Source organism: Mus musculus, chromosome 11 (genome assembly GCF_000001635.26).
Source record: "Mus musculus strain C57BL/6J chromosome 11, GRCm38.p6 C57BL/6J".
NCBI classification, from domain to species: Eukaryota; Metazoa; Chordata; class Mammalia; order Rodentia; family Muridae; genus Mus; species Mus musculus.
The window spans coordinates 58,119,452-58,143,132 of NC_000077.6; the positions used below are offsets into that span (position 1 = coordinate 58,119,452).

At 46.2% G+C, this 23,681-nt stretch overlaps 1 protein-coding gene and 1 long non-coding RNA gene across 9 annotated transcripts in view; one reads left to right on the forward strand and one right to left on the reverse strand.

Moving 5' to 3' along the window:
* Positions 1–549: 549 nt before the first annotated feature.
* The window catches only part of Gemin5 (gem nuclear organelle associated protein 5), a 48,554-nt gene continuing 25,422 nt past the window's right edge, over positions 550–23,681 (reverse strand). For 3 of the 8 annotated variants that reach the window (NM_001166671.1, NM_001166670.1, NM_172558.3), the window contains exons 16-28: positions 22,137–22,358; positions 20,044–20,157; positions 19,568–19,690; positions 18,217–18,315; positions 17,407–17,544; positions 15,313–15,460; positions 11,192–11,311; positions 10,567–10,777; positions 9,194–9,448; positions 6,981–7,143; positions 5,481–5,967; positions 2,831–2,924; positions 550–2,333 (exon numbers count right to left, since the gene is read on the reverse strand). In NM_001166671.1, the coding sequence (NP_001160143.1) occupies positions 2,166–2,333; positions 2,831–2,924; positions 5,481–5,967; positions 6,981–7,143; positions 9,194–9,448; positions 10,567–10,777; positions 11,192–11,311; positions 15,313–15,460; positions 17,407–17,544; positions 18,217–18,315; positions 19,568–19,690; positions 20,044–20,157; positions 22,137–22,358 (2,342 nt within the window). In that variant the 3' untranslated portion in view covers positions 550–2,165. Of the gene's footprint in view, positions 2,334–2,830; positions 2,928–5,480; positions 5,968–6,980; positions 7,144–9,193; positions 9,449–10,566; positions 10,778–11,191; positions 11,312–15,312; positions 15,461–17,406; positions 17,545–18,216; positions 18,316–19,567; positions 19,691–20,043; positions 20,158–22,136; positions 22,359–23,681 lie in introns of all 8 variants that reach the window. The other 5 variants (XM_017314446.2, NM_001166669.1, XM_017314445.2 and 2 more) reach the window with 3 other exon arrangements.
* Gm33350 lies at positions 10,772–16,747 on the forward strand. The gene is made up of 2 exons (XR_003949682.1): positions 10,772–11,068; positions 11,159–16,747. It is a non-coding gene; the product is annotated as a predicted gene, 33350 (long non-coding RNA).

Here is a 23,681-nt window from a genome sequence, read left to right on the forward strand (position 1 = left end):
GTAAGTGCTAGGGTGAGCACAGAGACGCCTGCCTTGTTGCCAGACAGTACATGATTTTACACAAATATAATCTGAATTGTATAAACTCACTGAGTTTAAGGCCTAGGGATTGGGAATGGTTTTGGTAAAAAAAAAAATTCAGCTGCGGTTAAGGAATGAGTAAGTCAGTTAAGGTGGCAGCAGCCGGGCCAGAATCCACATGGGATAAGGCAGTGACAGGCAAGGAATGCAGTCACTGTCGGAGGGAGGGGTAGGGAGATGCTGAGAACAGAGCCAGGGCATGAGGCAGCCAGTAAGAGTGGATAGTGCTGCGAGGTGCTGGTGTGGGTACTGGAATGGAGGTCTAGACCAAATCACCTTAGAAAGGGATAATACCACCCCTCCCCCCCCCCCCCCCCCACACACACACACACACAAAGGAGTAATACACACTTCCTGCTAGAACCTTGAGTGAATGCCTTTGCTTTTCAGGGTCTTGTGGTTCTTATAATTAGGGATACAGAAATGATAATATTCAAGTACTAGCAAGTTGATAAAGAAAAGAGCACATAAGAAGAAAACAGTTGCCATTTTAATTCTCCTATTGGATAGTTTTACTTTAGGTTTCTTGTGGGGTTAAAACCACCCAGATCCTGTGGAAATGCAACCAGTGCTCTTAACCCAAGCCCTCTCTCTAGTCTCTTAGATTATTGACTATTTTGAGGGAAGATCTCGCTTCACTGCCTAGGCTGGACTTGAATTTGAATCCCTCCTGCCTCTGAGTCTTCCTCAGAAGAAAGAGGCATGCAGTGTGCAGGATTACTCCCAACAGGTACTTGTTTCAGCAAACCACAAAGATGAGTTTGTAGTTTACCAATGCTCTTTAAGTGGAGGGAACCAACGTTCCCCATCTCTATAGATGAAGCTACTTGGAGCTATCCAGTCTTCCATATAGTCATGCCCACTCACAGCTTTGTCAAGACTCTTGCCTTTCAGACCAATGCATCTTCCTTGAGTTCACATGTAAGGCTTGAGACAGTCTTGGCAGGGGTCTAGTGACCCTGCTGGCTTTTCCCTCCATCACAGGAAGCCACTTGGGAGGCACCAGGCAGGCTCTATTGTGTGAGTGGATTCAAGTTTCACCCTCATCTGGACAGTATTTTCTTTTGGGGGACTTAGCATTTTTTAAATCCCAAAGCTAGATATATACAAGTATCTCAAGATGTATGTCCCGAGGATTTCCAGTTGGGAAAATCTCTTGCTGCCCAAAGATGAAGCCTTTACAATGGACCTTAGGGAGAAAGAGGAGGAAGGCATGCTCTTCCCACCCGGCCTGAGCACACCCGCTTCTCCTGTTCCAGAAACCAGTGACAATGGAGGCACAGGTCTCAGACCTTCCTTGCTGGGTGGTAACTCTGGCAGCCAGCCCAGGACTGGTGAATAGATAGTACTTGGGGCTGCAGGGTGTAAGGTAGGAGCCTACTGTTCTGGGAGGCATACACAAAAGGAAGACACATTGTTCTCTAGGCTGTGTTAAGTCAATTCTCAAAAAAGGATTCTATGACCCCAAAAGATTACATGAACCACTAAGAGTGATTTTTATTTTCCCTGAGCTGTCTGACCACTGCCAGTCACACAACCTGGAGGAAAAAGCCAGCCTCACTAGCTCTGTTCTGGGAAAGCTTTTGCTACTTGTCCATGTAACCAACTCCGTAAAAAATAAAATAACCTAATGTTCCAAGGCTAATTCCTTTAGTCTTTGAGGTGGGCAGGTCCAGCTAACAATATAATTAAGAACCCCAAACTCCAACAGTGATAGGTATGTGTCGAGTATACCTCCCACAGAACGAGACATTTCTGATGGTGAGGATTTATAAAGGCAGCTGCATCTGGGGTGGACAGACTTTGGGTGAATACAAAGGCTTCTCTTTGGGGAAACCACATAAGGCTTGAGACAGTCTTGGCAAGGTTAGTTCTTAGTGACCCTGCTGGCTTGTCCCTCCACTACAGGAAGCCACTTGAGAGGTACCAGGCAAGCTCCATTGTGAATGGATTCAAACTTCACCCTCATCTGTCAGTTGGATCACAGCATCCTTCCGTTGAAGGTCAGGGTGAAGGCCTGGTGAGCCACGACCGAGGTGAAGCTGTCGTGGGTGGTGTGGCACAGCTTTATGGCCTCTGGAAGTTCACGTGTGCCGACTCTGGCAGTGTCTTCTGTAAGCTCGAGTGTGCCCATACTTGTGAAGGAGCTCCTGGGCCTGTTGCTGCATCTCAGGGTCCACAGCGTCAGGACACTGGGACCCAATGTGAAGCAAGACGAGACAGCACTCCAGCACATCTGGAAAGGGCCAGGCCTGTAAAAATGACAGGACAGACAGGCATCTGTAGAGGCACACATTGACAATTCTATGGATATGGCTATGGGTGAAACTGGCTGTTGGTGGCATATCCTCATGGGTGACAGTGCCCCAGACCAACCCCCACACACCACTGCTCCCAGGACCATGCCACAGGCAAGTGCTGGCCCTCCCTGAGTGCTGCGCACAGGCACAGCTAACATCTGAGTTGAATGTTTTACCCCTCAACCATGTGTAACTCTTGCTTGGCTCTCCCCAAGAGTGAACTGTAAGCCTTCTGTGTGGTTAGGATCGCTATCTTCATAAATCACTTTAGGGAAGCAGAGACAAAGCTAACTGTCTCAGCAGAGATCCGCTTGCCTCTGCCTCCCGAGTGCTGGGATTAAAGGTGTGGACCAGCACACCCAGCTCTTGTGTCCTAACATTTCAAACACATGCAGTTGCAGTAGATGTAGATGACTCCTGGGTCGTGAAGCATCTCCAAATCCCCTTACCTTTACACTCTCTGGAAACTCTGCTATCCTCTCATTTGCCTCTGTGAGCCTTCTGGTTAGTTCAGGGAGAGACACTGGTGCATTTCTTTCTTCTCTGCTTTAAAAGTAACAAGAAACTGAAGTCACATAGAGCGGTCACCTCACTTTTTACCTACCCCAGATGTTTCAATTAAAAAAATCTTTTGGGGGCTGGAGAGATGGCTTAGTGATTAAGAACACTGACTGTTCTTCCAGGCGACCTGGGCTCAAATCCCAGTACACACATGGCAGCTCACAACTGTCTTTTTTTTCTTTTCTTTTTCTTTTTTTTTTTTTTCCGAGACAGGGTTTCTCTGTGTAGCCCTGGCTGTCCTGGAACTCACTCTGTAGACCAGGCTGGCCTCGAACTCAGAAATCCGCCTGTCTCTGCCTCCCAAGTGCTGGGATTAAAGGCGTGTGCCACCACCACCTGGCCAGCTCACAACTGTCTTAATGCCAGAATCTGACACCCTCACACAGACATTTATGCAGACAAGACACCAATGCATATAAAACAATAAAATCTTGTTTACTTTATGTCTAATTGTGCAGTCATGGTTGTACTTGTACGCTACAGCATGCATAGGTGGAGATCAGAAGACAAGCTTTGGGAGATGGTTCACTCTTTTCATATGTAGGTCTAAGGTCATCAGGCTTGGTGCCTTTACCCACCAAGCAACTTGCCCTGTGGCCACTGTTTTCATTATAATAATACTCAAAATCATCTCAAGCATTAAAACATACATATCTCCATGCACTGTGTTGGGCTGCTGTCACTACCACCCAAGACTAGAGCTTTTTTGCGGTGAGGGTTAAGGGGGGTCAGTGTCTCAGTGTGTGACCCTGGCTGGCCTGGTACTTGATTTGTTAATCAGATTAGCCTCTGAGTTCTGGAACTAAAGGCCTTCACTACCACACTTGCTCAAGACCAGAGCTCTTGTGAGACTGGGACTCGCCCTTCCATGGTAACGTCTCTGCTCTTGCTGTTTCCTGGCAGCCCACACTTCCTGTACCATGGAATCATCATCAAGGTTTACCTTATAGTATATACCATGATGCTTTTCCTTCTAAACACTAAGTAGTATTCCATTGAGTGAAACATACTGGGCTGCTTCCCCATTTCAATGCTATCATGCACAGTGAGCCAGATGCTTATACAAATAGTGGGATTTCAATTATTTCATTATCCCTGTATTTATTTAGGTAGCATTTTGCTGTGTAGCCCAGAGTGTTTTCAAATGTGAGGTCCCAAGAACCATGCTGGGCTGTCCTGCTGCAAGTCTTTGACATATGAGTAGAACGGTTAGATCTTCTGGCGAGTCTCACTATCTAATTCCCAAGGAATTGCTGTGTTCTTCTCACCAAGGCCAAGGGTTCAAACTGTGCTGCACCGTTCTTGGCGGCAGCCACAGCACCCTGGGAATGAGTGCTATTTTATTGCAGTTTCCATTTAGTAGGCTGGCTCTGAACTGCACTGTGCATCCAAGGATGACCTTCCACTGCTGATTCTCTTGCTACCTTGATCTAGTCCAACAGTGCTGGGATGACAGGCGTGCACCACCATGCCCATTTTTTTGTGTGACGCTGGTGATGGAATCTAGGGCTTCCTGCATGCTGGGGGCAGACTCTCCTTATTCAGCCATATACCCAGTCTTTCATTGTGTCTTGCTTTGTATGACCCAGCTGGCAAGTGACAGTGACTGTGTCCCTGGGCTCACTGGCCATCTGTCTGTTCTTTTCCTACCCTCTGTACTTCCTTGAATCCAGCTACTTGTTATGCCTGAGCAACTTTAACTCATAAATACAGAGATCAAGAGAAGGCAACAAAATGGGATGAGATGCACATCCATGAAGATGTAGCTTGTCACTTTTCTACTTGAAACCCAGAACATAGGGCTTTAGGGGAAAGACAGCCAGGAACCAGATCCTGTGAGCAAAAGGTAGGAGCCAACCTGAGGCTTTACAGCGTGTGTTTGTAGCAGCAAAACTGGCTGGGCATGGCGGGTTACACTTGGGAGGCCGGGGTAGAGAGAAGGGCTGCCACAGGGAAAGGTCTTGTCTTATAGATAAATAAAAAGCAAACCTCAACTGCCTACAGCTCCCTAGGATCTCTAAGTTACAACAGGCTTATTTTCTAATTCCTAAGTGGCCACTTGTGACCTTGAACTACTCCCTGAAGCTCCTGCCTCTAACTCTGGAGTGCTGAAATTACAGGCACAGGGTTTTCCCTTTTGAAGACATATTGTTTATATGTATGCACATGTCTGACTGGGTGTGTGCGCATAGTAGCAAGTGTCCAGGAGGTCAGAAAAGGGTGCTGGGAACTGAACTCAGATCTTCTAAAAAGAGCAGGTACCCTCAATTATAATCAACAGATTAAAGTTAATATAATCTGTAGGTTTACTGAACTTACGGTCTTCTAGGTTTTAGCCTTGGGAGTGTAGTCAGGATAAAAGCCCCGCCCTGTAATCTCATCGGTGATTCTACTGTAATAATCTGTAGAGCACTGAGAGGCTTCAGAAGGGCTGGAATTAGCTGTCTGACCCAGGTCTGCTGCTTCCCAGAGGCCTACTCAATGGTATCACATACTTATGTGGACAATATGCAATCATGGTCCCGGCCCTAAACTTACGTTGGGCTCGGAGGCTGAGAAGGAGCCCGCTCTGCTTCCTGGCTGGGTTCATCTCTGCTGGGTTCATCTCTGCTGGGACCATTTGTTGTGGCCTTGCAGAGCTGACTCTTTTGGTGCTGGCGGATCATTTCTGCCAGTGTCTCTTGGACTTCGGCTACAGTCCTCTGGGAGGTCTGCAGGCTGGCATGCCGTTCTGAGAAAAGCTCCTTGCAGGCACTCAGCAAACGCTCACTCTCTGCACTGAGCCTCGGGCCCGGGCCTGGAGGCTGTTCCATGTCCTCAGCACTGGCACTGTCCTCTGGCTTGCTCTGTTTATCAGAGACCGTGCTTTCAGCTGACAACACCCAGACGCTTGACTCAGGGCCAGGCCCGCAGAGCGACCACCAGACTTCATACAGTTGCCCATAAATACAAAAGGCCTCTAAGCTTTTGTAAGCTGCCATGGCAGGAGAGAGGTCACCCAGTTTGTCTCGTAGGTGGTCACAGCCTAGAAGAAAAGGACCTTAGGATATGGTATGCATTTCTTTATCTGTGAGAAGCCTGTCTTCTCACCCTCATAAATGTCACCCAAGAAAAAGGGAAAGTGATGTGACTCTTGGGATTATGTCCTTTTGCCCAAAGTCAAAGGAACTAATCACTTCCTTTCCGCCTTTGGACAATGCCATCATTGCCTTAGATGGCATCACTCCTAGCACAACAGAAATGTATTGTTTTACTAAGAGCTCCGGGCTGCACTGATGGGGACAGGGTGTGAACCATACTGTGCTCTAAAAATTGAGATTAATTACAGGGTCTAAACACAAAGTTAAGGAATGCCTAGCCCCATGTACCCTCCCCGCCTCCTGTGGTGGTAATGGGTTGAACAGGATCTCATGTAGCTCGGGCTGGGCTTAAACTTACCATGTAGCCAAAGATTACCCTGAAGTGCTGATCTGTCTAACTCCCTTCCCCCACACCCCACCCTCTGACCCCCATCATGCTGGGATGTTAGGATGCATGTACCATATGCCAGCTCTGTTTTTTTTTTTTTTTTTTTTCTTTTCGGGTTCCCCCCTCCTACTGAGTCAGGGTTTCTCTGTGTAGCCCTGGCTGTCCTAGGACTCACTTTATAGACCAGGCTGGCCTTGAACTCAAGAAATCTGCCTGCCTCTGCCTCCGGAGTGCTGGGATTAAAGGTGTGCGCCACCACACCCGGCTTTTTTGTTTTGTTTTTTTCAGCTCTGTTTCTTTACCTCGACAACTGAGCTTTAAGAGAGTGAGCAGAGCCAGGCAAAGAACCCAGTGCAAACACTTTGGCTTTGTTTTTGTCTCACCTCAGGAAACATGGAACTTCCTACACAGCTCAGAATCTGTGGTGATCCTCCTGACACAGCATCATTGCCTTTTAAAGACATTGTCCGGCCCAGTCTAATTTGAGGTGGTTATATTGTGCTATAATGGGAGGACGTCCGGGAGAGGTGTGTGTGTGTGTGTGTGTATCTGTGTGTGTGTGTTACTTACCACCTGGGAGAAAGGCTGAGTAGATTTCCTGCATGAGGGTGAAGTTCCCTGAGGTATAGCTCCGAACCACAGCCTGCAGCAGAGCAGGCACTGCCTCCTCCCAGGCAGCAGCCTGCTGGCTCAGCATTGCCAAGGTCAGGTCATGGCAGACATGAAGCAGCAGCTGGAAAGAGGCCAGAATTTCATTCACCCGCTAATGCCCTCCTGTGGCAGACTTGACAAGCCTTGTCCCATAGCTAGGAACTGCACTAGAAACCAATCACACATCTATCTCTGGAAAGCCTTCATCTCCCACCCATCACCCTCTGCTGGTAAAGTCTGAGCACGCTGAGGTAATCAATCTGCTGACACCCGTGCTTACTAAAATCAAAAGTGAAGGCAAAGGAAATGGGCAGAGGCAGGATCACAGGCTCGTCTCAAGTTTCTGGATCTAAAAACTTACTTAGAGAAACAGAATGGTGGAGTGGTGTGGAAATGCTTGTGTGGCAGATTGTCAGTCTCATACACGGCCCTGGCTCAAGTCCCAGCATCACATATAGTTGCTATGGTGATGCACATCTACAGCCTTAGCACTGGGGACCAGGACTTCAGGGTCATGCTCAGCTACATAAGTAGTTCCTGGCCAGCCTGGACTACATGAGACCCCATCTCAAAACAAAACAAAACAGAAAATTAACAGAAATAATGGAACACAATCCTATTATTGATACCAGTTCATTTTAACACGGAAGGCAGAGGTACAGTGTCAGGTGTCTTTCCTGATCCCTCTCCATTTTATGTTTTGTTTTGTTTTTTGAAGACAGGGTTTCTCTATGTAGCCCTGACTGTCCTCAAACTCCGAGATCCACCTGCCCCTTTGTCCAGAATGCTGGGATTAAAGGCCTGGTATAAGCCGTCACTACCACCTGGCTCCCATTTTATCTTTTGAGACAGAGTTCTCTCTGAACCGGAAGCTCACGTATTTGAATGGACTGGCTTAAGAGCAAGCCCTTGGCGTCTACCTGCTTCTCTAAAGCTGGAACACAGGTGTAAGCTGCCCTGTTAGGGATTAAACACAGCCTCTCTCAAAGCAGAGACTACCTGACTGCACCATCTCTCCAGCCCTTAGGGTATGTGCAGTTTGAAACATTCTGGCAAGTTTATAGCTACTGGGAAAAGGTAGGCATAGAACATTTCTGTCAATTCAAACCACTCCAGCAGCACATTCCCAGTGACTCTCCACACCCTCTGCAGCTTCTTTCTGTGCCACGTTGGTAAATGGAGTCATAGTTTCACAGTCTACTGGGACTTGGGACTCTGGGGCTTACTGATAAGGTGCACCAGAAGTCTGTTTTTCAGTCACGTGGCTGTTCAGTTTGGCTGTTGTGGACAAAACATGTGCAAATATTTATATGTAGGTCTCTGGCCTCTTGATTTTATTTCTTGTGAACCACCTAGTCACTGGGTTTCCATGGACAGGAGCATGGATCTTTGTAGGAAACTGCCAAAGCTGTTTTTGTGTTGTATTCATTTGAGAAAGTCTCCTTACTTAAGAATACAATGTCTTTTTTTTGTTTTTGTTTTTTTCAAGACAGGGTTTCTCTGTGTAGCCCTGGCTGTCCTGGAACTCAGAAATCCCCCTGCCTCTGCCTCCCAAGTGCTGAGATTAAAGGCGTGTGCCACCACTGCCCGGCGTACAATGTCTTTTGATTTAAAAATTAAAAAGTCAACAAACTGACTTTTCACAAGATGAGCACAGCAGTAGAGTTTATCATCCTGACATCTCTGCATGGGTAGAGGTGACTTTGGAGGCAGGCACTCTCTCCGGGGAGTGGGTGTGTGGGGAAATAGTAGCTAAGGAGGAGAACAAGAAGACATCAACTTTACTGAAGGTAGTATTTTGTCTGCATGCATGACTGTACATGATGTGTGTGCCTGGTGCCCATGTAGGATAGAAGAGAGCGTTGGATCCCCTGGAACTGGAATTATAGACGGTCGTTAACTGTATAGGTGCTGATAACCCAACTTGGATCTGCCATCACTTTAGCCCCAAACTTTCTTGTATTTTAAACAAACAGAGCCCCAAATGAATACACAGCTCAAGGCTTTCATCTGTGGGGTCTCCCCAAGGACTGCCTTGTCTTTTTGAGGTACAAATTATTCTACTGATTTTTCTGAGAGATGAAGAGCATCTACCCTGCGTGGCTCCTGGTGAGGTTGGGAATATGGCGCACCTGTCTGAAGGGAGTGTTACTTGTTGCTGATGGGTACTTGACATCCTGCAGCTTCTGTAAGGCGGCCTGACACTGCTCCGGGGTGTCCACACTGAAGGCGCTGCGCCACACACCGGTTACTCTCTGCACCAAGGTTCCCTCAGAACCTGTGGCCCACTGGTGGTAAATGGAAGAGGGGCCTCTGACCTCTAGAGGCTGTTTTTCCTCCAGGTGCCGGCATAGAAGTTCAAGGAGGCAGAAGACCAGTCTCTGGCCCTGGGATACAGCAACAAAGAGGTGTGACACAGGAAAACATACATGGCACAGCTCGTAAGAGCTTATAGTCTGCACATGATGGCTCCAAGCCTCCTGGCAAGCCTGCCACTGAGTCATACAAAGGAGAAACGCAGCAGCCCTGCAGGTGCCTTTCTCATCCAGGAAACTGTTTCTAACACAGGAGCCTTAATGATACCCACAATCTCTATCCTGGAAGCCACATCCAGGTCTAACCCCCTGTCCTATACCATCAGGTTTTCTTAGCTGTAGACAAATGATGGTCTAGTTTTGGTCATTGTATAACTAATACGCCCAGTGGCACTATCTTCCAATTCTAAAGGACGCTAACTACCTATCTATATCTTCACTGGTCTAAGCACTCAGCTGGGTACTGTTTTTAGGTCTTATTCCTGTGCTAGGGAAAAGGAGCTTAAATAGTCCATGTCAGAACTGGCTTTGTTGTTCACAGCTGGAAAGCCAGCCCCAGAGAAGCTGAGGCAGTAAGATTTTAGTTTGAGGCCACCCCAGGCTGTAAAATACATTTATGGTCAGCCTGACCTACAGACTAGACCTCAGTTCTCACGTGTCAGACAGCTCAGTGGTGGCAGCGGGAGTCTGAACAACCTGCTGTTTGCACAATTTATAGGGCTTGCTAACTCATTAAACTGCCATTATTATCTGAAGTGCTGGGAATGGAACTTGGGTTCTGCCCGTGCCAGGGAAATGTGATACCCCTGAGGTATCACATCTCAGCCCGAGTCATTTCTAGCCACACTGAAATAAAGCTCTTCAGATACCCACCATGATCTTCCCGTCAGAGGCCAACTACTCTCCCCATAGGAAGACAATACTAATGCAGACACCCTAGGCACTGTCCAGGTGTGGCAGACCAGTGGCTGTTCAGACGATTTGTACAAACTTGTAAGTAGTGGGAGTCACTGTGAATACTGGGCTATCTCTCACCCCAAACATGGTAATGTACAAGCTGTAGTATTTTGGTGGGATGGAATAGCCATTATGGCTTTCGGACACTTCCTGAACTGGAAGTTTGTCTACTGGGGACTTGTTTGTCCAGAGAGTAACCCAGGGCCCCTCCCGTCCTCAGACTCCAGACTGACCTGCAGGCTTTCATGCAGTCCCAATGCTTCTTGTGCACCCACCCAGTTCTTCATCAGAAGCAGCTCTTGGGCACATCTAAGAGCCAGGGAAGCAGCCAGCTCATGTTCTCCTGCTATGGCAGCCAGCTCTGCAGCTGTTCTAAGTGAGGCTGCATCTCCCTTTCTGGCCAGAACTTTGGCTGCATCATAGGCGGAAGTGGCTCCTAAGTAGCTGTGGCAAGAAGGAAACTCAGTCACCAGTCATAATTGCCTCCCCACGTCCTAGCGTCTCCAGTGTTTATGTGACTACCCTCTGGTGGCCCTGCTCTGTCTGTCTCTGTGAGGCTACGATTGCCACGTGCTGTTGACTTGTGCACTGTAAAACTCTACAGGTACAGACTGACCCGAACAGAAGAATCAGGCCACCATCCGCTCATCTCATCAATGGGAACATGCGTGAGCTCCAAGTCTGCCACTGAGCTTTCCTGAGTGCCTGTGGCAATGATGTCACCAGGGCATGCAGGTAGGCTTTGAACCTTTCCTTCTTTTTACATTTCCAGTCACGGTGCCCATTTCTACACTCAAGTCTTTCATTCTGTTGTGTTCCTGGCAGATCCTAAGTTGGCCTTGACCTCTCTCTGCTTACCACTTGGCTGCAATAGCATAGTGGCCATCTCTCTCCAGGATGGACCCCCAGCTGAGGTATAGTTCCTTCAGAACAGGGTCCTCAGGGCGCAGCCGAGCCTTGGCAACTGCAATAGCTTCTCTGTAGAAAAACAGGCATGTTAACCAATATTCAAGGGCTCCTCCACAATTGTTTCAACACCAATACAAACAGTAAATGCCCAGTGAGGCAGCCAAATAATTAGTCTCACTAACTCCCTCAACAGCCCTTAGCCCTCACCATCACAAAATGGCAAGAATGTTTTTTTTCCTCTAGCTTTATTCTAAACCATGCCAGCTATCTCTGGGGAAACCTGTAAGAGTGCTTTTGACTTTTACTATCTAAGCATTTGCGGTGCATGTGAGTGGAGGTCTCAGAGGATGCTGGGTACCCTCTTCTATTACTCTTCATCCTTTTAGATTGCGTGCAGAGGTCAGACAACCTGCAGGAGTCGGTTCTGTAGGGCTTTCCTCAACATGGGGCCACAGGCTGGGCAGCCAGAGCCCTTACCCACTGCACTTCCTCACTCCTTTATACGGGCTATTACTGAACCAGTGAGGCTGGCTGGTCAGTGAGCCCCTGGGATCCTTTTATGCTCACTTGCGGACACTGGGGTCATAGGCACAGGCAGCCACCCAGCTTTTCACTGGGTCCTGGGACCCAAATGTCTCCTGCCTGCAGAGCAAACATTCTTACCAACCTTGCCCACCATTTCTCCAGCCTTAGCTAGATGCTTTCTTCATGAAAACTCATTTCTTAAAAAGCACGCCTTTAATCCCAGCACTTGGGAGGCAGAGGCAGGTGGATTTCTGAGTTCGAGGCCAGCCTGGTCTTCAGAGTGAGTTTCAGGACAGCCAGGGCTACACAGAGAAACCCTGTCTCGAAAAAACCAACCAACCAACCAATCAACAACAACAACAAAACCCTACTTGGGTGCTGAGTACTGGGCAGCACACTCCTTTAATCCTAACACTCGGGAGAAAGAGGCGGGTACATCTCTGAACTTCCTGGGGCTTTTATTTCTAAGCCCAATCCTTTAATCCAAAACCACGTAGTAGCACAGGAAAAGGCTGTTGAGACAGAGGTGGCCAGAGCTCTGCTTGTGGATCTGCTGGGTCTCAGCCATGCTGGAAACTCTGAAAGGCTGAACAAAGAACCACCAGAGGCTGGGAGCTGAGTGAGGCCCAGAGCTTTTGAAACTTGTTCACTAAACAGGTCTGCCACAGAGAAGTCAGGAGGTAGGAGACCCACAGCAGTCTCCAGTATGGACTTCTTCTTCTTCTTCTTTTTTCCTTTTTGATTTTTTTTGAGACAGGGTTTCTCTGTGTAACCCTGGCTGTCCTCAAACTCAGAAATCCACCTGCCTCTGCCTCCCAAGTGCTGGGATTAAAGGCGGGAGCCACCACTGCCCGGCTCAGTATGGACTTCTGAAGTAAGGGAAGGGTGTACAATCCCAGTATTCCAGAAGACAACATGACCACAGATCTGAGGCTAGCACTGTTAGACTTTTTCTCCAGAAAGATCAAGGTGAACCACAACAAAGCCAGACAAGATAAACAAAAGGACCAGCTCACATGATCACACTACTGAGAATCTGTGACAGGGAAAGGCCCAACTAGAGAAAAACCCATGTTCTCATGCAGTACAGACAAAAAGACACCTGGCATGGAGTGTGTACCTGCAATTTATGCACCGGGAGAACTAAGGAGTTTCAGGGCTAGCCTGGGTTACATAAATACAAAAGTGAAGTTAAAAACAGTAGCAAGAAAACATGAAGTGCAAGATCCTTGTAGGTTCTGCTTCCTCAAGATGCTGAACTACACGTGCGCACCACCACAGCCGACACTCCTCATGCTGCGCTGAAAGTGTGGACCACCACAACTCAAAACAATCTCACATTGTAAACTTGGAAAAGATATCTGAAGATGAAGTGAGGGGCTGGAGAGATGGCTCAGCAGCTAAGAGCACTCACTGGCTGCTCTTCCAGAGGACCTGAGTTCGATTCCCAACAACCAATGGCAGATCTCAGCCATCAGTAACTCAAGTTCTAAGGTACTGAACACCCTCACACAGATTTACATGCAGGCAAACACCAATGCGTCTGAAATAAAAATAAATAAGTTTAAAAAGGTGAATGTAAAATTATATGCTTTCATAAACAAAAGAAGGTTTTGGGAATTATCACCAGTAGAACATATTTAAAACAAAAAAGGAACAGGGGCTGGAAAAAAGGTTACGAGCACTAACTGCTTTTCCAGAGGATCTGGGTTCAATTCCTAGCACCCGCGCAGAGGCTCACAATCACCTGTTGCTCCAGCTCCATGAGACCAATGGCATCTTACAGTCTCTTTAAGCACCAGGCATCCTTGTGGTGCAGACATACACAGAGACGACACAGCCACACACATTTCACAAGATACAGCTAGGAAGTCTAAATAGCTGTCTCTGTCCTTTCTATAAATGTTATGGAAGCTGTGTTCCTGCACATCCCACATACTAAAGTAATATTTATTTCTTCTCAGGTCTCTGATGGGGTTGAAGACTAGATAGTTATAGTCTTACGATTAAATATTAAAATTAGGATAGAAATTAGATAGATATTAAGTTAGATACAGACCTATGAACTCAACAGGCCAGGGTCGATAATACTTTCTCCTGAGCTCCCAAATATAAGACTGGGCTTTCTGAGTGTATTTCATACCTTATAGTTCTCATAACTGTTTCAAAATTGTTATGATTGTATTCATTTATATTTGAAAGAAAAGGAGACTTTTATTGGACTAAAAGGGGGAATTGTAGAGAGACTATTTTGTGTATTGTATGGATAAAATGAACTGTTAATTAAAAAGCCTATGGCTTAGGCAGGAATTAGAGGTGGGATATCTGGTAGAGAAAAAGGATTCAGGGAGAGAGCCAGGTGGGAGATTAGCTGGGAAGATGTGAGGAGATGGAAAAGTGGTACCTCAGCACAGGTAACTAGCCATGTGGCAGAATGGAGGCTAGAATAAATGCGATATTTTAAGTTATATCTAGTCAGAGAAGAGCCTAGCTATATGGCCAAGGTACTTGTAAATATATTTTGAATCTGATTCTGATTTCTCGGAGCATGGCGCTGGAAGGCTGAACCAGGGCTTAATTTTCATACAGGACATAAACATCAAGGCGTACAGATTTTGACCCAACCACAGCAAATTAAATATCACTGATTCAAATACCTCCACTTAATGGCAGACATGGTGACAAAGAGAACCAAGGGTCTAGGTTATGTATGCTGTCTAGAATGGTCTTTTTCAACTGTGGCTGACCTTCATACAAGTGTTACACCTGTTACCCCAAAAACAGAACAAAAAAAGTAGGATCCTTCATCTAAACTGAGAACTGCACTGGTTGGTTTTTATCAATTCAACATTTCAATTGAGAGAATGCCTCCATAAAGCTGGCCTGAAGGCAAGTCTGGGGGGCTGTCTTGATAAATGATTGATATAGGAGAGCCTGGCCCACTGGGCTCATGCCATCCCTGGGCAGGTGCTCCTGTGCTATGTAAGAAGACAAACTGAAGAAGCCAAAAAGAAGAAGGAAGGAAACAGTGTTCGTCCATGGCTACTGCTTCAGTTCCCACCTCCAGGTCCCTGCCGTGAGTCCCTCCCCTGACTTCCCTCAGCACTGAGACTCACCCTTTCTTCCCCAAGTTGCTTTTGGTCACAGTGTTTATTACAGCAATAGAAATGCTAAGGCAGTTATGTTGAATTTTTCTTAAATAACAATAAAAAAAAGTTAAGAGAGAGGACCAAAGAAACTGCTCAGCAGACAGGAACACTTCCTGCTCTCCCGAACAAGACCCAAGGTTGGTTCCCGGCACGCCAGGTAGCTCGCTCATAACCTCCTATAACTTCAGCTCTAGGGACACCCACTGCCTGCGGCCTCTGTGGGCACCTTTGGTCATGTGCACACACCCTTTACATACGCATTAAGAAAATCTTTAAGGATTCTTGTGAATCGTCAGATCCCAACTAGTTTTATGCTGTCTTCTCTGTCCTCATTACTTGGTCAACATTTTAGATCCCAGTACGTTGGATGCTGCTTGAGGCCCAAAAGGCACAAACCTGTAGAGATGGTTTGACTTGAGAAGTTCCACAGCTTCGTACACTTTGTGGATGGATAGCAGATAAGAGGCAGCCTTGACGTACTGGTCCTGGAAACACAGCTGCTTGGCAAAGGCTTCCACAGCCCACAGCCATACACTGTAGCCAGCTAAAAAAAATAAAAGAAGGAAATCAAGGGGTGGGGCTTGCAGAAAAGGAGGTAAACTTGAATTTAAAATGCCTTGTTTTAGTCACCAGTAGGCAGAACAATCAGGAATGACTTCAAATGCCTCAGTAGCACTTTTGCTCCACCTCCCTCCCCACACCCATATGCTGAAACAGGAAGTTTCTTTGACTCTGTCATATAAGAGGTTCAGGAAGGTGTCTGGGTGGGAGTAGAAAATTACAATGAGACAGGGTGATCATGCACACCTTCTACTGAGGGTGCTTGCTGTTCAGAGAGTGTGTCTGGCTGGATTCCTAAGACCACTATACACTGGTTTAGTGTGGTCCACTTAACTGTTCATCACAGCATCAACAGCCCCACCCCACAGCTTTAAGAGATGTGTACACAATCATGTTGCTCCTACTCTAAGGCAGTTAGTCACAAGAAGACACACACACACACACACACACACACACACACACACACACACACACCCTCTCTTCTACCTCTTCCCACTTGAGCTTTTGCTGCCTTGGGGATAGGACACTTTCTGCTGCCACCTCTCACCAGCTGTTTGTTCTTTTGAGACAGGGTCTCATTACATAACTCCAGCTGGCCTGGAACTTACAGGAAGCCACTGGGTTTAGTGTGCAATACCATGTACAGCTGATACCCAGCCCTTTTTTTTCCCACTACATTTCCAATGGGGATGGCAGTATTTGTGATGAAGGAATGATGGTCTGATTTTAAGGAAATTAGGGGGATTTTTTTTTTCTCCTTGCTTCCTTGAGCTGGGCCATAATTCTTCATTTCCTAATCACGGTGTACTTCATCATTTCACCAAACTTAATTTCTCTTTGCCCAACTTTGTCTTTCACCTCTCACAGCACTTCTAAGAAAACTGCAAAGCCAACCAGGATGTCCAGCGTTTTCTTAGGAAGACATAGACAGACATGCTGCCCTTTGGTTTCTTGGGGACACCGTTAGTCATCCTAACTGAATGGTTCCTAGAACATAGCACTGCTCAGTGCTCTCAGGCTCATGCCAGCTGCCTCTGTGAACGCCATCTTTATTCTTGTCTTCTACTCTGGAGGTCACTCATGGTCAGTGTACAAGGCTGCCTCAGTCTTTGGTCATCTGTAAGGGTTTCTACTCTTGTCTACACCACTTGACAGGTTCCTTACTTATGGACATGTAAGTTCTTACAGTCTTTTGTTATGTCAATGAGTGTGAGCTGAGTGTAGTTTATTTTCTATCATTAAAACTGCTGGGCCAAAGGTTTTAAACGTTTGCAAATTTGTCATATATGGACCGGTTGTCCATCAATATGCAGTTTCTCCATCAACAGCTTATGGGCTAGAGGCATCTCCAGAAGCTAGAGACTGGTGGACATTAATTAAAAACAGCAGTGTTCCTGAATAGACTGACTACTGCTAATATGTGGAGTCAACTAATCCCCATGAGCTGTTAGAAAAAGAGTAAGACTTGGCTCAATCTGCCTCACCCACAAGGCCAGCCTGTCCCAATTCTGGTCTCAGATGCTTGTCTTATCAAACAGTCTCTCTTACCTACATCTGAACACTGTGATGCAGCTCACCAGGAGGCCCTGGCCACTGCTGAGCAATGCAGGCTCTAGCACCCTAGCCTCTAGAACTATAAGCAAAATGAAGCTCCTGTTTTACAGAGCACTGAGAGCTCTTCCGTCTAGACTGTACACAATGGACACGTGTCCTGAGCCTTTGCCACTACTGTGGGGCCAGCTTATGTAGAACCATCCATTTGTGCGAGACTAAGCTTAAGGCAAGTGCTGCCAAGTCATCTCTCTATTTTTGGCCTTGATTTGGTGATTCCTCTGCCCCAGCCTCGAAGTTGCTGGCACTGCGGCTGTGTGCCACCACAACACCACTCAAATGTCTTTAATGGGGACATCCTTTTTAAGAAGCACATACCCACTGGTGCCACAGCCACGAGACTGTCTGTCAGCTCGCCTCTCTCTGCTGCAGCCTGGAGAACACCCTTCAGATCTCCTTTCCAGAGCATGAGCTGGTGAAAAAGCTCGGGGTGGCCACTTTCCAAGTGACCTTTCCCTGTTTAGAAGAGACAATATTTAAAAGCTATGTTGACCTTTATAAGCAAAAGTCACATTGGCAGAGAAGTATCCAGTCACTTCCTGATGAGGATGCTACCACCAGAATGACTTTTCAGATTTCAGCTAAGTGTTGTTCTGAGGACTGCACTCAGGGCAGGACTGCACTTTCACCTGCTGAGCCACCCCCTGCTCCCTGGCTTTTCTTCTTCTTCTTCTTCTTTTTTTCCCCTGGGACAGGGTTTCTCTGTGTAGCCCTGGAATTTATATGTAGATTAGGCTAGCCCTGAACTCACAGAGATCTATCTGCCTCTGCCTTTCAAGTGCTGGAATTAAAATTCTGTGCTACCACCACCTGGCTTTTTCCTTTTTTTAGACAAAATCTCCTCACAGCTCAGGCTGTCCTAGAACTCAATGGATGGTCACAGAGGATGGCCTCAATCTTGCCACGCTCCTGCTTAGCCTCCAGAGGGCTGGGATTCCAGGAATGAACCAACACATATGAATGGGATGACCACATAAAGACATATGGGTGTAGTCAAGATGGCATCTGTTTGTAAACAGATCCAACTGAATAACATGGCAATGTATGCACTGGCAGCCACACAGAGCCATGTGACAAACTTAGGGAGAGTGAAAACAGACAGGGCTAAGAAGACTGGGCAGGTCTCACCTTCTGTTTCCATCATCCTGTATAGAGTAGCCCTGTCTGTGAAAAGGCCCAAGTGGAATCGTTCCTCAAGGTCGGCAGACACATCTTCATTTAGCTCTGCTAATTTAAAATGAAAAAGTCAATGCAGGAAGTGCTAACATGGCTAGTTACTTCTTGATACATGCCTCAACATCTGATTCACCTTACTCATTACTATACCCAAGAGACCTGCTACTTACAGAAAGTTTGAAGCCTTTAAAACTCAGCTTGGGCAAATTCCAACGAGACAATACCGTTTTGTAGTTTGGGTTAACAAAGGTTTGAGAGAAAAATACTAAACAAAGATTGCAAATTCAACATATCTTAAAAATTTTGTTTTAAGAAAGAAATCCAAATTAAACAGTGTGTCCCAAGATTTCCCTAGAAGCCAGGCAAGCTACTACACACCTTTAATCCCAGTGCTAAGCAGACAGAAACAGGAGGGTCTCTTAAAAAAATAAATAAATAAAAATGAAGGCTTCCCTGAGACCTATCACAAAAGGATTCAGTACTCACTCTCTATCCTTTAAAAACAGTCAATTATGTCTGTGTGTGACTCAACGGTGGAGGACTTTCTAGCATGTGAAGGCTCTGGGCGCTACTCAAAGTATCCACTCTGAGACTATTTAAACAAAACAAAATAAAACCAAACCAAACCCTAATTTACAATTGAATTCAACTTCTGGCCCTAAGCCGCCTCAAAACTCAAAAACCAGGCCATACCTGTAAAAAAAAAAGAAAACATGGGAGAAAACAACAGCAGGAGGAGCACAGGACTCACTTTCTTTGGATTCTTTTTTTTTTGGTTTTTTGAGACAGGGTTTCCCTGTGTAGCCCTGGCTGTCCTCGAACTCAGCCCGGCTCCCCCCAACCCCCCTTTGGATTCTTTGACTTGTGTTCTATTGTGCTCTTTTTTCAACAGAATTCAAAACAAAACCCCTAAGTTGCTCAGATACCAAAACAATGGGCTGTGACATAAACCATTTGAAAAGTAAATCCTCGGCGAGACACTTGACAGTGACTGCCACATTATGGGGCATTTCCAGGGAGAAAACACCTTTTCTTTTTTTAAACCTAAGACATTGGTAAGGAAGAATGGGAAGCAGATTTATACCGAGATATGTAGATGCCTGGCTGAATGTGGCACAAAGGTATCTAGGTGACGGAGGCATTGAGGGCAAGACAGGGCTATGACAGGGGGCGGGGAGGCCAAGGATAGGGAGAGCGGGGAGAAAAGCGCAGGCAGTGGCAATCGTAGACATCTGCCTGCTTTCTTATCACACAGCACCATTATCAACTGAGCATGTGCAAGCACAAGGGGCAGGCTCGGTACCTTTGGCGTGTGTTGCAGTTGCTAGTACCAAGCAGTCTCGATGGAGCTCCTCTTTGGACCTGTGGTCTAAGCTGGTGCTCAGAGGGAGCATGGAGCGAGCCTTCCTCTTCTTGAGCAAGGCTTCTGAAATGCACCAACAGCACACTATCAGAACAACAGGTCAGAGACAGATCGGAAGGACCACAGGTGTGGGCAGCGAGGGTGCGGGTGCAGCCTGCGGAGGGAGCAAGCTTCACTCCCAGACAGCTTTTACACCCCACTGGCTGGTATGTGTTCATAAAACATGCCAAATGCCTTCACTAACGTAAATAAGTGCTATCAACAACTGTAAGACATTTCAAATGCTCAGAAATGTGAGAAAAAAAAACTGAAATGATGCCCAACAACAGAATCAGAGCGCTCCACGCTTCCGCAAAGGCTCTCCTGAGCACAGGACTAAGAATGTTCAGTAAAATGTGCTCACTGAAGGTACTGACCTGGTTTCTCTTTAGCTGGCTCCTTTTTCAGTGAGGTGGCTTTGCTACTAACAGTGACTTTTGACTTTTCAAAGCCTGAGCAAATGTCAGTACAGGAAACAGGTTCTACACAAACTACATCAAGAGAGAGAAAAACCAAAAGGTGTGAGTCAAGAAGGCAGTTGAGACACAGGCCCACAGCTGTAACCTCAGCATTCTGGAGACTAAGGCAGGGGAGCTACCACTGGAGGCCAGCCTTGGCTTCACAAACTGACTACGATTCAGGAATGTCTAAATCTATCACCCGGACGGTGATTTGGAAACTGCTCACATGACAAGCTACTTGTCAGATAACTTATGTTTCACCACACAAACAGGAAAAGCTTCCCCTAATAGAGAAGAGCAGGTGCACGTGACAGTCACAATCCTAAGCATACAGACTGTTTTCTGACCTATGGAGGCAAAGGATATTTTGTTTAACCCTTATATGATACAACAGCATTTAAAATTATTATGACAATATGTGTTCCTGTATGTGGAGGTCAGGACAATGCTTTGGAGTCAGGGCTCTCCTTCCACCTTCCATGGGTGTTCCAGAATCAATCCCAGGACTGTGTGGCATGCACTTTCCCAGTGGCTATCTCACCATCCCTCAAGATAAAAGCATGTTGATAAGCATAACATTTAAACATGGTAAGTTCTTAGTCTACCCACCAGCCACAATCTGGAATGGAGGTCAGAGACACCTCTGCTTTGGTTATTTCAATCCTGGCACATGGAAATATCAGAATTCAGCATAAGTCAGATTATAGTCTCTGGTATTTAATCACTCATTTTAACAGGTGTAAACACAAGATAATAGTTTGGGCTAAGAAAGTTTGGACCTCTAAACTTAAGATAGTAAGAAAACAAAAGAGCTATTTTATCTATAAATAGCTGTGGTAGTTTGTATATGCTTGGCCCCAGGAGTGGCACTATTAGGAGGTGTGACCTTGCTGGAGTACGTGTGTTGCTATGGGCATGGCTATAAGACCCTCCTCCTTGCTGCCAAGAAGCCACTCTTCTAGCTGCCTTCAGATGAAGAAGATGTAGAACTCTCAGCTCTCTCCTGCACCATGCCTGCCTGGATGCTACTACCATGCTCCTGCCTTGATGATAATGGATTGAACCTCTGAACCTGTAAGCCAGTCCTGATTAAATGTTGTCCTTATAAGAGTTGCCTTGGTCATGGTGTCTCTTCACTTAAGTAAAACCCTAAGATAACAGTCATTTCTCTTCAAACATGTAAAACATTACAATCTGAGAGCTAGTGACACATGCATTCCATGACAAGTGACATTGTTGAACTGACATAAAGAACTGATCCTTTATGACGGTTTGAATAAGAATGGCCAAATAGGCTCATACAGGTGTGGCCTTGTTGGAGGAAGTATGCCAGTGGGGTGGGCTTTGAGGCTTCAAATGCCCATGGCCGGCCCAATCTCTCTCATAGTCTTTGGATCAGGATATAGCTCTCAGCTACTGCTCCAGAGCCAGGAGTGCTGCCATGCTCCCTGCCATGAAGATACTGGACTAAGCCTCTGAATTTATAAGCAAGCTCCCAACTAACACTTTATTTTGTAACACTTGCTTGGTCATATTTTCTCATCATGGCAACAGAACAGTGACTAAGACATCCTTCTTAGGTTTTCACTAAGAGAACAACCATCCACTACACCTGTAACACGTCAAAGAGGCGTTTAGAGCTTTAACCTTTTAAAGAGATGGAGAGATGGCTCAGAAGTTAAAAGCACTGGTTCCTTTTACAAAGAACCTGGGTTCAGTTCCTAGCACCCATGTGGCAGCTCACACCTGTCCATAATTCCACTTCTAAGGGACCCAATGCTCTCTCCTGGCTTCTGTGGGTACTGCACTCTTGTGGTACACAGATATAGATTCAGGCAACACTCATACACATGAAACAAAAATAAATCTTAAAAATCAACACCAACCACACTCCCTTTAAACAACGCTAACACAGTTTGCAAAGGTTCATTTGACACAGAGGCTACACAACTGAGGAAGGACTTGCTGTATGAAGACACCAGCACGGACAGTGTTTCCTAAGCACCTACCTACAGGAGAGGGAGGCAGCTCTGGCTCCTGGGCTTCCTCCTCACCATCCTGGTCCGACAAGCCGTTCTCAGCAGGTCCAGAGTTCTCCTTTACACTCTCATCTTCATTGCCAACGGATGAATCCTGCTTTACAGGCAGTCGCAAGGTAGGTTTTTTCTTCTTTTTAAGCTTTGGCTTAAATTGAGAGAGTCGTTTTTTCTCTAGTTCAATACATTTTTTCCCTACAAAGAACACAATAAAATTAAAAATAGATAAAATACACTGTGAATCAGAAGCATCCTGGTGAGCTCGTCTGGAGCCCACAGCACTCTTCTGACAGGCTCACACACCTTCCTGCACTGCACCTGAAGACAGCTGCATCCTCCACCAGAGCTCAACCCTGGGAGCCCATCCATTCTACTCATGTCTTCCCACTCTTCATGGGGTACCTGGGAGTCAGTACATGCTTTCTTGTGGTTATTTTAAGCATATAATGAGGGTATCCTGACAGTGTCTGCTGTCTGGAGCCTAGAGGATGACGCGTGTGCTACAAAGGGCATGGCTGGAGAAGTGACCCAAGCCCTTGGAGGAGCCCAGAAGATCTTAAGTTGGACCCTGACATTGGACGGTTGGAGATTGACTTTTGCTTTTGATTGTGGCTGTGCCCTGATATTTTCCCTCTTGAAGGAAGAAACTGTTTTAGTGGAGCCCACAGTTAAGAGACTTTTAATTGTAAAAAGACTTTGGATTTTAAAAGAGATGGATATTTTAAAGAGATTGAAATTTTAAGAATATGTAAAGACTGTGGGACTTTTAAAGTTATTTAGATAACTTCTGGTTCCAGCTTCTTGACTGGTTCTATCCCAACCAGGGGGCACTTGTGATTCCCTGGTTGGAATGCACTGTTGGACAGAACTGGTTTTCAGGAGAGGCCTATAAACTCCAGAAGTATTAGACTTCCTTGTGACTCTGGAACCTGAAGACTATGATTCTCACACACCTGGCACTTACTAGTTTGCAGCTTTTAGTACGACTCTGTTTCTTCCTTAAAGCCTTTATTGTTTGCTTAGTCATTTTTATCATATTTCAACTGCTTTTGACAGATTCATAGCAGTGCAACCCAGCACTCCCACCACAAACCAGATATGAAGTGTCCCCTTGACCTAAGACTCTCCAACTGTCTTATAAATGCTCTGGATCTCCAGCTCCAGGTTCCTGCTAATCTGTCACCAGTCTGAATGTCACCTGTTGTAGGTTTTCATAGAAACAGTAGGTATTCTGTGCAGTCCCCTGATCCTGTCGACTGTGGCTTGTCAGAAACCCATCAATCTGATGCTTGATCAGTAGCTGTTCATTGTCTGTTCTGGGAGTGCTGACCCAGGCCTTGGACACATGACATGCTCTGTACTCAGCTGTCCCTCCAGCCTACAACGTCTTTCTTATGGCTACTTATGCTCATATGTTCATTAGCATTTGAGCTGTGTCCAGGTTCTGACCACAGACAAAGCTAATCTGAGTATTCTTTTTTTTTTGTTTTTTCGAGACAGGGTTTCTCTGTGTAGCCC